The sequence below is a fragment of the Pseudorasbora parva genome, chromosome 5 (genome assembly GCF_024679245.1).
Source record: "Pseudorasbora parva isolate DD20220531a chromosome 5, ASM2467924v1, whole genome shotgun sequence".
Classification (NCBI taxonomy): Eukaryota; Metazoa; Chordata; class Actinopteri; order Cypriniformes; family Gobionidae; genus Pseudorasbora; species Pseudorasbora parva.
In genome coordinates this window covers 841,023-851,426 of record NC_090176.1, presented here as the reverse complement: position 1 = coordinate 851,426, position 10,404 = coordinate 841,023, and the positions used below count along the sequence as shown (strand labels likewise).

The 10,404-nt window shown below is 44.3% G+C and overlaps 1 protein-coding gene across 2 annotated transcripts in view; it reads left to right on the top strand.

The window, feature by feature from the left end:
* The first annotated feature begins 228 nt into the window (after positions 1–228).
* Positions 229–10,404, top strand: part of LOC137074907 (GRIP and coiled-coil domain-containing protein 2) — a 31,498-nt gene continuing 21,322 nt past the window's right edge. Inside the window, exons 1-10 of one of the 2 annotated variants that reach the window (XM_067442981.1) lie at positions 229–552; positions 907–1,026; positions 1,163–1,247; positions 1,340–1,404; positions 3,378–3,482; positions 3,564–7,232; positions 9,539–9,602; positions 9,678–9,778; positions 9,870–9,968; positions 10,051–10,170. In XM_067442981.1, the coding sequence (XP_067299082.1) occupies positions 547–552; positions 907–1,026; positions 1,163–1,247; positions 1,340–1,404; positions 3,378–3,482; positions 3,564–7,232; positions 9,539–9,602; positions 9,678–9,778; positions 9,870–9,968; positions 10,051–10,170 (4,434 nt within the window). In that variant the 5' untranslated portion in view covers positions 229–546. Of the gene's footprint in view, positions 553–903; positions 1,027–1,162; positions 1,248–1,339; positions 1,405–3,377; positions 3,483–3,563; positions 7,233–9,538; positions 9,603–9,677; positions 9,779–9,869; positions 9,969–10,050; positions 10,171–10,404 lie in introns of both variants that reach the window. The other variant, XM_067442980.1, reaches the window with a different exon arrangement.

Here is a 10,404-nt window from a genome sequence, read left to right as displayed (position 1 = left end):
AGAAAGCTTTAAGAACTTTGAAAGTTTGTGAATTTTATAATGCATTTATTTGATGTTTATATGGATGTATTTTCTGTTTTTGCTCTGAAATTATTTCCCCTGGCAACTGTTTTTGTTTATTGTAAATTGTAATTTTTTTCTTTCTTTCCCTTTCTTTTTCCTTTATATTGTTTCTTGGTAGATTATGTTATTGCTCTTTGCATTAATAATAAAAAAAATAATAATAAAAAAAAGACAAACAATAAGTCCCGCCTCCTCTTACTAACCAATCCGGACAACGCAAGCGCCGAGAGAGTAGCCTGTGATTGGACAGTCGAGACGTCACTCACACAGCCGTAGCAACCAAAGCAAACAGTGACGTGGCGGTGATCCGGTTTGATGGAGGAACGCGATTGGCTGCTTCCGCGGAAGTCCCGAATGCGGAAGTCATAGTACAGATACGCTTGATATGTTTACACGCAGGTGATTTGGGAATAAGTGATCTTTTCTCAGCCATTCCGGCTTCTTCAAGGTTTAGGAGGCTGACTTTCGGGATCCCACACAATAATGGAGGTCAGTCGCTGGAGTTTAAACACTTATAGTGGATAAAGCTGCTGTAGAAGCGGTGTATAACACGAGCAGTTATCATTAAAGCATGCAAATGAGGCTTATTGGTGATCGGGCAGAACATAAAGAAGCTAAACTGTTAGTAATGAAGACTGAGGGCTGTTACAGGGAATGAATGACATTATTACTGCATAAATACCATGGTATTCACACGGTTCACCACAGTATGATAACTCTACATCAGAAAGCACTGTGTAAATTGACGGATTAGGGCTGAGATCATGTTTAGAACAAAACTACAATCATTATTAACACATTTATACTGTGAGATTGTGTTATAAACCCTCACATCTGCAGCAGGACGCGGGCACCGAGTCCGTGACGTCACCGCGTGACGCGGGCGCCGAGTCCGTGACGTCACCCCATGACGCAAGCGCGGAGTCCGTGACGTCACCGGCAGGACAGACAGGCAAATCCAAGGTGAGCTCCTTCATTGAGAGACTCTTCCTCTATTCAGTGTGTTTGAGTGACAGCGGACAGTTAAAGGTGCAGTGTGTAGTATTTATGACGGAAATGCATTATAATATAATAACTCTCACTCTCTGTCTCCGTACAGCTGGACACACTGTCCAAAGAAGACCTGATCAAGTTTGCAAAGAAACAGATGGTGACCATGCAGAGAATGAAGTCAAAATGCGCAGGCAAGATTATAATAGCTGCTGCTTAATTGCAGAACCATATCAGGCTGTATGAGTAACATCTGAATATTGTAATACCTGTTATTATAACCCAGATCTGGAGAAGGAGGTGGAGGTGTTGAAACGTCCTGCGGCCAGCACAGACTCCTCCGTTATCCAGGTAAGTGGTCCTCTGGGAGAAATATACATCTCTGTGTGTGTGTGTGTGTGTGTGTGTGTGTGTGTGTGTGTGTGTGTGTGTGTGTGTGTGTGTGTGTGTGTGTGTGTGTGTGTGTGTGTGTGTGTGTGTGTGTGTGTGGAGAAGGACTGTGTTGATAGATTAAACATGTTAATCACACACTCATCAGGAAATATCTTGTGTGTTTATTTAGTCATCGTGTTATATATCCAGCAAAGTACACCATCAGATTAAACTCTGTTTTCAAGTTAAATTTAGATTTCTTTCCAAAACATGACACTTGGAGACTCCAAAAGGACACCAATAACCATATTAATCAATAAATGTATGCACACAAAAGCACACATGAAAACCACCCACATTACAGAACAACACTTTCCAGAATTCAGAGAAGCGTGTGTGAAGCGTGTGTGTTTATGGCAAGCCAAAGTATTTATATAACACGCTTGGCTTGGCTGGGCACCTGATTTGGCGTCTGAAAAGCGTGTGATTCGACAGCAAAATGTGCATTTTCGGTACGTGATTTACCATTAAAACATGCGTTAACATGTGCTCTGTTTCCGACACATTTTCATGACCCCAGAGCACACGTTCAGAACACTCGTTTTTATGGTAGAGCACGTGCCGAAAATGCGCGCTTTGAGTCGGACAAAACACGCGTTATTAAGATGTAAACCAAACAGGCAGTGCAAACTTGTGTTTGAAATAGCCAAACAGGCCTAAAGATTGCACTCTCTCCTTGGGCTTCTCTAAATTGCATGCTCACTTTCTAGGGCACACCTCTTATAAAGAAAATTTACATGTTTGTTGACCACCTTTTTAAGTAATTACATGGTATGGCTGTTATAAGAAATTAATTAAATCAGCAACAAAATTCATCTTAGCATTAACCAGAATCCACTTACATTGAAATTACAATTGCCTAATTAATGTAATGAGATTTTTAGGTTTATGTTCTAAATGTAACATTTTAAATATAGGAATGTTAAAGGTCCCATTCTTTGCGATTCCATCTTTCAAACTTTAGTTAGTGTGTAATGTTGCTGTTAGAGCATAAATAATACCTGTAAAATTGTAAAGCTCAAAGTTCAATGCCAAGCGAGATATTTTATTAAACAGAAGTTCCCTTTCAGCGCCTACAGCGAGCGGCCGGTTTGGACTACAGCGCTGCACTTCCTGCTGTGATGACGGCACTAGAACCGTCTGTTGACGAACCCTCCGCCCACAAGAACACGCAGAATTTTATTATTTAAGTCAGTCCGTTTAACAGTTTATGTAACTCATGACACAAAGTGCAACGCTGTTTTACGCGAGGAATGGGACCTTTAAATGTTGAGGAAATTGTAATTATTCCAGGCCTATATGAGAGGATAAAACTGCCAGTATTTGGTGGCATGTCGTAAACATTTAACTAATTCGTTCAAACTGACGGGGAATTATTCGACAATGAAACATTGCTGAGAGATGCAACTTTTCAACTTTGTTTGAATCGATTTTTGGAGCGTGTGCATGGAGTATGTGCGAAACGCAGGGTTGCCAGGTTTTCACAACAAAACCCGTCCAACCGCAACGCAAAACTATCCCAAAACAAGCCCAATCACGTTTTTAGGGGTTCCCTGGTTAAAAAAAAATTAAATATGTTTTTTGGCAGGGTTTCCTGCTAAATCGAGCATTTCCGGCTCTAAATATTACATAATTGGTGTCACTTCAACCCGTGGACATGAAAAACACCCTGCGGCAACAGTGTTAAAGTAGCTCAATTCCGCCGGGAAAACCGCGGACTTGGCAACACTGGCAAAACGTGTAAGTGTGGAGCGTGTCGGTGGAGTGTGTGTGTGGGGAGCCCTGCTAGGAACAGTTATGTTTGAAGACTCTGCCAAGAAGTGATATGTTTGCACATCAGAATGATCTATAATGAGGATGTGCTTCAGTGTTTGCTTTCATCATTTCAACAGGAGCTGAGCGAGCGAATGAATGCTGTGCTGCTGGAGAAGGCCGAGAGTCAACAGAGCCTCGCGCTGCTGCGCAAAGAACATGAGGAGTTCAAGAAACAAGCACAGGTAACTTCTTCACAGTAACAGTGCATTTAATACAGCATGAAATTCACTGTAAAGTAGTAACTGACTTTACTGTATTTACAGGAAACGGAGGGAAGATTAGCCGCTCTCCAGGAGGAACTGGACTTAAAGAATAGAGAGTACACAGAGATGCAGAAAAGCACAGCTGAGCTCACTGCAAGCTTCAAGGCAGTCTGCGCTGAATACGAGTCTAAGATAGCCCATACTCAAGAAGAGCTGCAGGAAGCCAAGCACCAGTGGATGGCTGCGACCGAAGCGCTCAAAGAGTCCCATCAGATGAGCCTCACCGAATCCCAGCAGGAGACGGAGAATCTGCAGCGCGAGATCGAGAGGCTAAACAAGCAGTATGAAGACGACCTGCGGTACCTGGAGGAGCAGATGGAGCTGAACTCCGCAGACTTTGAGAGGGAGCGCGAGCGGCTGCTCCTGCTTCAGGACGAGCTCTCGGAGCAGCTGGCACTAAAGGAGGGCTTCCTGCAGGACGTCCAGGAGGAAGAGGAGGATAGAGCTCCTAAACAACACTCGGCAGACTTCCCAGCCTCGGACGACTCGAGCGACGAGAGCGGCGTGCTGAAACTAGTCCTGGAGGATTTGCAATCTCAAAACATGATGCTTCAAGAAGAGCTAATGTTTCTTAGGAATGTAAAAGTGGAGCTGGAGTCGGAGCTGAAGCAGGTCCGAGAGGAGTTCACTGTGGAGAAGGAAGAACTGGAGTTCAGAATCAATGAGCTTCAAATGAACAGAGACCTTGGCGATGCATCTGTGGACAAATGTAGGATCTCTGAAGAAGCCCAAACCTCACAAGAGTCCCAAAGCAGAGATTCGAAAGAGCTGGAAGTTGACTTTAGCTCCAGTGCTGAAAGACAGCAGACAGAAGAAATGTGGCATGTTGTCGAGAAGCTTCCTGAAGACTTAAGCATGATCACACATAATTCATTCCATCTCCCAGACCAAACAGAGGGCTTTATAAAGCAATACAAAGACATGACTGAGCGAATGGCGTCCTCGGTTCAGGATCTGCAGGAGAAACTTGAACGCGTCTTCCAAGAGAGGGATGGATTGTTAGAGCACATTAGAAACGCTGAGGACATGTCGGGCCGAGCTGTATCAGTATCTCTTGAGGACCTAAGGACCAAAACTGAAGACATCCTAGGGTATGTACAATGCAAGGAGACTTTTGTGTTAGAGTTCAAGGAGATGCTGAAGTTCTTGGCATCCGAATCAGAAGAACATGAACACAAGGTACAGCTCCTGCAGGTATGTAATTTGGAGAATCAGCTGCTGTCGATGAAAGTGGAAAAAGACGACCGAATAAAGACCCTCGAGGAGGAGACCGTTGGAAAGGAAGAGCGTATAAAGACCCTCGAGGAGGAGACCGTTGGAAAGGATGAGCATATAAAGACCCTCGAGGAGGAGACCGTTGGAAAGGATGAGCGTATAAAGACCCTCGAGGAGGAGACCATTGGAAAGGATGAGCGTATAAAGACCCTCGAGGAGGAGACTGTTGGAAAGGATGAGCGTATAAAGACCCTCGAGGAGGAGACTGTTGGAAAGGATGAGCGTATAAAGACCCTCGAGGAGGAGACCATTGGAAAGGACGAGCGAATAAAGACCCTCGAGGAGGAGACCGTTGGAAAGGATGAGCGTATAAAGACCCTCGAGGAGGAGACCATTGGAAAGGATGAGCGTATAAAGACCCTCGAGGAGGAGACTGTTGGAAAGGATGAGCGTATAAAGACCCTCGAGGAGGAGACCGTTGGAAAGGAAGAGCGTATAAAGACCCTCGAGGAGGAGACCATTGGAAAGGATGAGCGTATAAAGACCCTCGAGGAGGAGACCATTGGAAAGGATGAGCGTATAAAGACCCTCGAGAAGGAGACCATTGGAAAGGACGAGCGAATAAAGACCCTCGAGGAGGAGACCGTTGGAAAGGATGAGCGTATAAAGACCCTCGAGGAGGAGACCGTTGGAAAGGATGAGCGTATAAAGACCCTTGAGAAGGAGAATGTTGGAAAGGATGAGCGTATAAAGACCCTTGAGGAGGAGACCATTGAAAAGGACGAGCGAATAAAGACCCCCGAGGAGACCATTGGAAAGGACAAGCGAATAAAGACTCTTGAAGAGGAGACCATTGGAAAGGACGAGCGTATAAAGAACCTTGAAGAGGAGACCGTTGGAAAGGACGAGCGAATAAAGACCCTTGAGAAGGAGACCATTGGAAAGGACGTGCGAATAAAGACCCTCCAGGAGGAGACCGTTGGAAAGGATGAGCGAATAAAGACCCTCGAGGAGGAGACCGTTGGAAAGGATGAGCGTATAAAGACCCTCGAGGAGGAGACCGTTGGAAAGGATGAGCGAATAAAGACCCTCGAGGAGGAGACCATTGGAAAGGACGAACGAATAAAGACCCTCGAGGTGGAGACCATTGGAAAGGATGAACGAATAAAGACCCTCGAGGAGGAGACCGTTGGAAAGGACGAACGAATAAAGACCCTCGAGGAGGAGACCGTTGGAAAGGACGAGCGAATAAAGACCCTCGAGGAGGAGACCATTGGAAAGGACGAACGAATAAAGACCCTCGAGGAGGAGACCATTGGAAAGGACGAACGAATAAAGACCCTCGAGGAGGAGACCATTGGAAAGGACGAACGAATAAAGACCCTCGAGGAGGAGACCATTGGAAAGGACGAACGAATAAAGACCCTCGAGGAGGAGACCATTGGAAAGGACGAACGAATAAAGACCCTCGAGGAGGAGACCATTGGAAAGGACGAACGAATAAAGACCCTCGAGAAGGAGACCGTTGGAAAGGACGAGCGAATAAAGACCCTCGAGGAGGAGACCGTCGGAAAAGACGAGCGAATAAAGACCCTCGAGGAGGAGACCGTTGGAAAGGACGAACGAATAAAGACCCTCGAGGAGGAGACCATTGGAAAGGATGAACGAATAAAGACCCTCGAGGAGGAGACCGTTGGAAAAGACGAGCGAATAAAGACCCTCAAGGAGGAGACCGTTGGAAAGGATGAACGAATGAAGACCCTCGAGAAGGAGACCATGGGAAAGGATGAACGAATAAAGACCCCCGAGGAAGATCTTTCTGTTCTTCAAGCTGGACAAGAAGAGTGTCAAGTCCCCATCAGCCTTTCCCAGGCTCAGATTGTGTGCTCTTCGGAAGAGAAAAACGTTCTTCGGCGAGACATGGACGGTAGTCAGGAGCATCTTTCTGAAGTTCAGAGCCACATTGCTGAAATTCTCAAGCAAAATTTCCCTGAGACAGAGCTTGATGGCACTTCTGACGTCTCCACCCTTATAAATCATCTCTTGTCTAGATCTCAGGAGGAGAAGACACTCTTGATCCAGCAGTGTGATGAAAGTGTGGAGCGGTTGACGGCTGAGCTGGAGAGCGCGAGGCAGTCTGCAGAGGAGATGCAGGAGCGCATCCAAGAGCTCCTCCGAGAGAAGCACCTGCTGAAGGCCAGTCTGGAGGATGTGCTGTTGGATACAGAGGGATTGCAGAAGGACCTCAGTGAAATGCAAGCCATGAATGAAAAGCTGAGGGCAGAAAACCACAGCCTGCTTTCTCAAGTGTCTGACGTGAGCCGGAGTTTGGATGACAAAGAGCCGGCGGATGAAACGGATGCACAAGTTCACGAGGCCAAAAAGCTTCAACAGGTTCTTGCTGACAAAGATGCTCTAATATCTCAGCTCAAAGAAGAAGTTGGTCACCTGCAGGTATTGTGTGTTTTCACTGCAGGCTAAAATGTTTTCTTGTTTCCAAACAAGACCTTATCTCGAAGCAGATCATATGTGTCTAGGTTTGGTGGAATGTGGAAGTAAAGTGTAGCAGAGTAGAAGTACAGGAGAGACCAGACTGAATGTAATTTTTGTGTTCCCCTTTACTCCTCATTTCTATGGCTTAAAATAACATACAGAGAAGGATAATGGCAGTCAGAAGAGATGCATTAAAAACCGGTAACATTCATTCAGAAGAGGGACCTGAGCCCTATCTAAAGACCAGAGTAGAGGAGCCTGGATAGAGGACCGGCCTTAAAACCACTTGAGAATTGTGGGAAATAAAGTCAGATTTTTGTGTAAAAGTCAAAATTGTTCGTTATGATCTCTGAATTGTGAGAAATAAAGTCGGAACTATAAGAAATAAAGTCGGAATTACAAACCTGATTCCAAAAAAGTTGGGACACTGAACAAATTGTGAATAAAAACAGAGTGCAATGATGTGGACGTTTCAATTTTCAATATATTATTCATAATACAACATAGATGACATATCAAATGTTTAAACTTAGAAAATGTATCATCAATAAGGTGATTTTAAATTTCATGGCATCAACACATCTCAAAAAAGTTGGGCCAAGGCCATGTTTCCCCCTGTGTGGCATCCCCTCTTCTTTTTATATCAGTCTGCAATGGTCTGGGGACTGAGGAGACGAGCTGCTCAAGTTTAGGAATAGCAATCTTGTTATATTCTCGTCTAACACAGGCTTCTAGTTGCTCAACTGTCTTAAGTCTTCTTTATCGCATCTTCCTCTTTATGATGCGGCAAATGTTTTCTACTGGTGAAAGATCTGGACTGCAGGCTGGCCAGTTCAGTGCCGGATCCTTCTACACAGCCATGATGTTGTAATTGATGCAGTGTGTGGTCTGGCATTGTCATGTTGGAAAATGCAAGGTCTTCCCTGAAAGAGACGACGTCTGGATGGAGCATATGTTGCTCTAGAACTTGGATAGACCTTTCAGCATTGATGGCCTTTCCAGATGTGTAAGCTGCCCATGCCACACACACTCATGAACCCCAGACCATCAGAGATCAGCTTCTGAACTGAGCGCTGAGAACAGCTTGGGTTGTCCTTGTCCTCTTTAGTCTGGATGACATGACATCCGAGTTTTCCACTTTGCCACAGTCCATTTTAAATGAGCCTTGGCCCAGAGGAAACGCCTGCGCTTCTGGATCATGTTTAGATATGGCTTCTTTTTTGACCTATAGAGTTTTAGCCGGCGACGGCGAATGGCGCGGTGGATTGTGTTCACCAATGTTTTCTGGAAGTATTCCTGAGCCCATGTTGTGATGTCCATTACAGTAGCATTCCTGTATGTGATGCAGTGCTGTCTAAGGGCTGAAGATCACTGGCATCCAGTTTGGTTTTGACCGTTGACCCTTACGCACAGGGATTGTTCCAGATTCTCTGAATCTTTGGATGATATTATGCACTGCAGATGATGATAACTTCAAACTCTTTGCAATGTTTCTCTGAGAAACTCCTTTCTGATATTTCTCCACTATTGTCCGCCGCAGCATTGGGGGAATTGGTGATCCTCTGCCCATCTTGCCTTCTGAGAGACACTGCCACTCTGAGAGGCTCTTTTTATACCCAGTCATGTTGATAATTGACCTAATAAGTTGCAAATTGGTCCTCCAGCTGTTCCTTATATGTACATTTAACTTTTCCGTCTTCTTATTGCTACCTGTCCCAATTTTTTTGGAACGTGTAGCTCTCATGAAATCCAAACAGAGCCAATATTTGGCATGACATTTCAAAATGTCTCACTTTCAACATTCGATATGTTATCTATATTCTATTGTGAATAAAATATACATTTATAAGATTTGTAAATTATTGCATTCCTTAATTTATTCGCAATTTGTGAAAATAAAGTCTCCCAACTTTTTTGGAATCAGGTTTGTACAAAAAATAAAGTCGATTATTACAAAAAATAAAGTCGATGATTACTAGAAATAAAGTCAAAATTGAAAGAAATACAATTTTTAATACAAGAAATAAATTGAATAAAATAAAATTGTGAATTATAAAGTCGGAATTACAAGAAATAAAGTCGAAATTACAAGTAATAGTCGAAATTGTGATTTTTCAAGTCGGAATTGTAAGTTATAAAGTCTTTCTTTTTTTCTTCATTGGCCGAAACAAGGTTCCATAAAACAAAAAATGAATGACTACCTGTTTTTGAATGACTCTAGAATTAGTAACAGTGAAGTCTTGTGTTTCTGTCCTGGTCCATCTTAGACGGTGAAAGAGTCTGCGGTGTCTGGTGAAGATGTGAAGCTGGAAGCGTTATCTCAGGAGATGGGTATGTTGCTTCCTGTTAGACTCTTTAATCATGAGCCTTTTCCTGTGCACTCCTGATGACTCTTCTGCTGTGTAGAACTGCTGAAGAAAGCCAGCAAAGATAAGGATGAGCGCATGAACAAGATCAAAGCCGTGGCTGTGAAGGCTAAGAAGGAGCTGGACCACAGCAAGAAAGAGGTGTGTGATAATTCTCACCTAATCTCCGTGTAAGATTACTCTCTGAGTCTGCGTTAGGGCTGTTATTCAGGCTGTGTTATGGTCACATTAGGCTGCTGCTCTGCGAGAGGAAGTGGAGCTGCTGAAGGCTGAGCGAGACCAGCTGTCCAGGTCCATGAAGGACATCATCCACGGAGCCGAGGACTATAAGGTAGAGGTCGTTCCTCCAGCCATAGCTCAGAGGAGACGGACTGCTGTGCTCATAAACTCCTGTATGAACCATATGTGTGCAGAATCTGATGGTCGATTATGACAAGCAGACTGAGCTGCTGGATCAGGAGCGAGAGAAGCTGGAGCAGGCCAATAAACACAACGAGGACTTAACCAAACGCCTCCAGAATGCAGCTCAGCAGGTGCTTCAGCCACTCCCATACACCCGTCATGGGAACGCCAGTTTTTTGTTTTGTTGAAAATAAAATCTAAATGAAGAGAGTTTTTGCTTAAAACAGGCAAAATGATCTGCCAATGGGGTGAGAAAAATAATCTTATTTCTGTTTGGGACGGAAACAAATCAGAAACGAGATTATTTTTCTCACCCCATTGGCAGATCATTTTGCCTGTTTTAAGCAAAAACTCACTTCATTTAG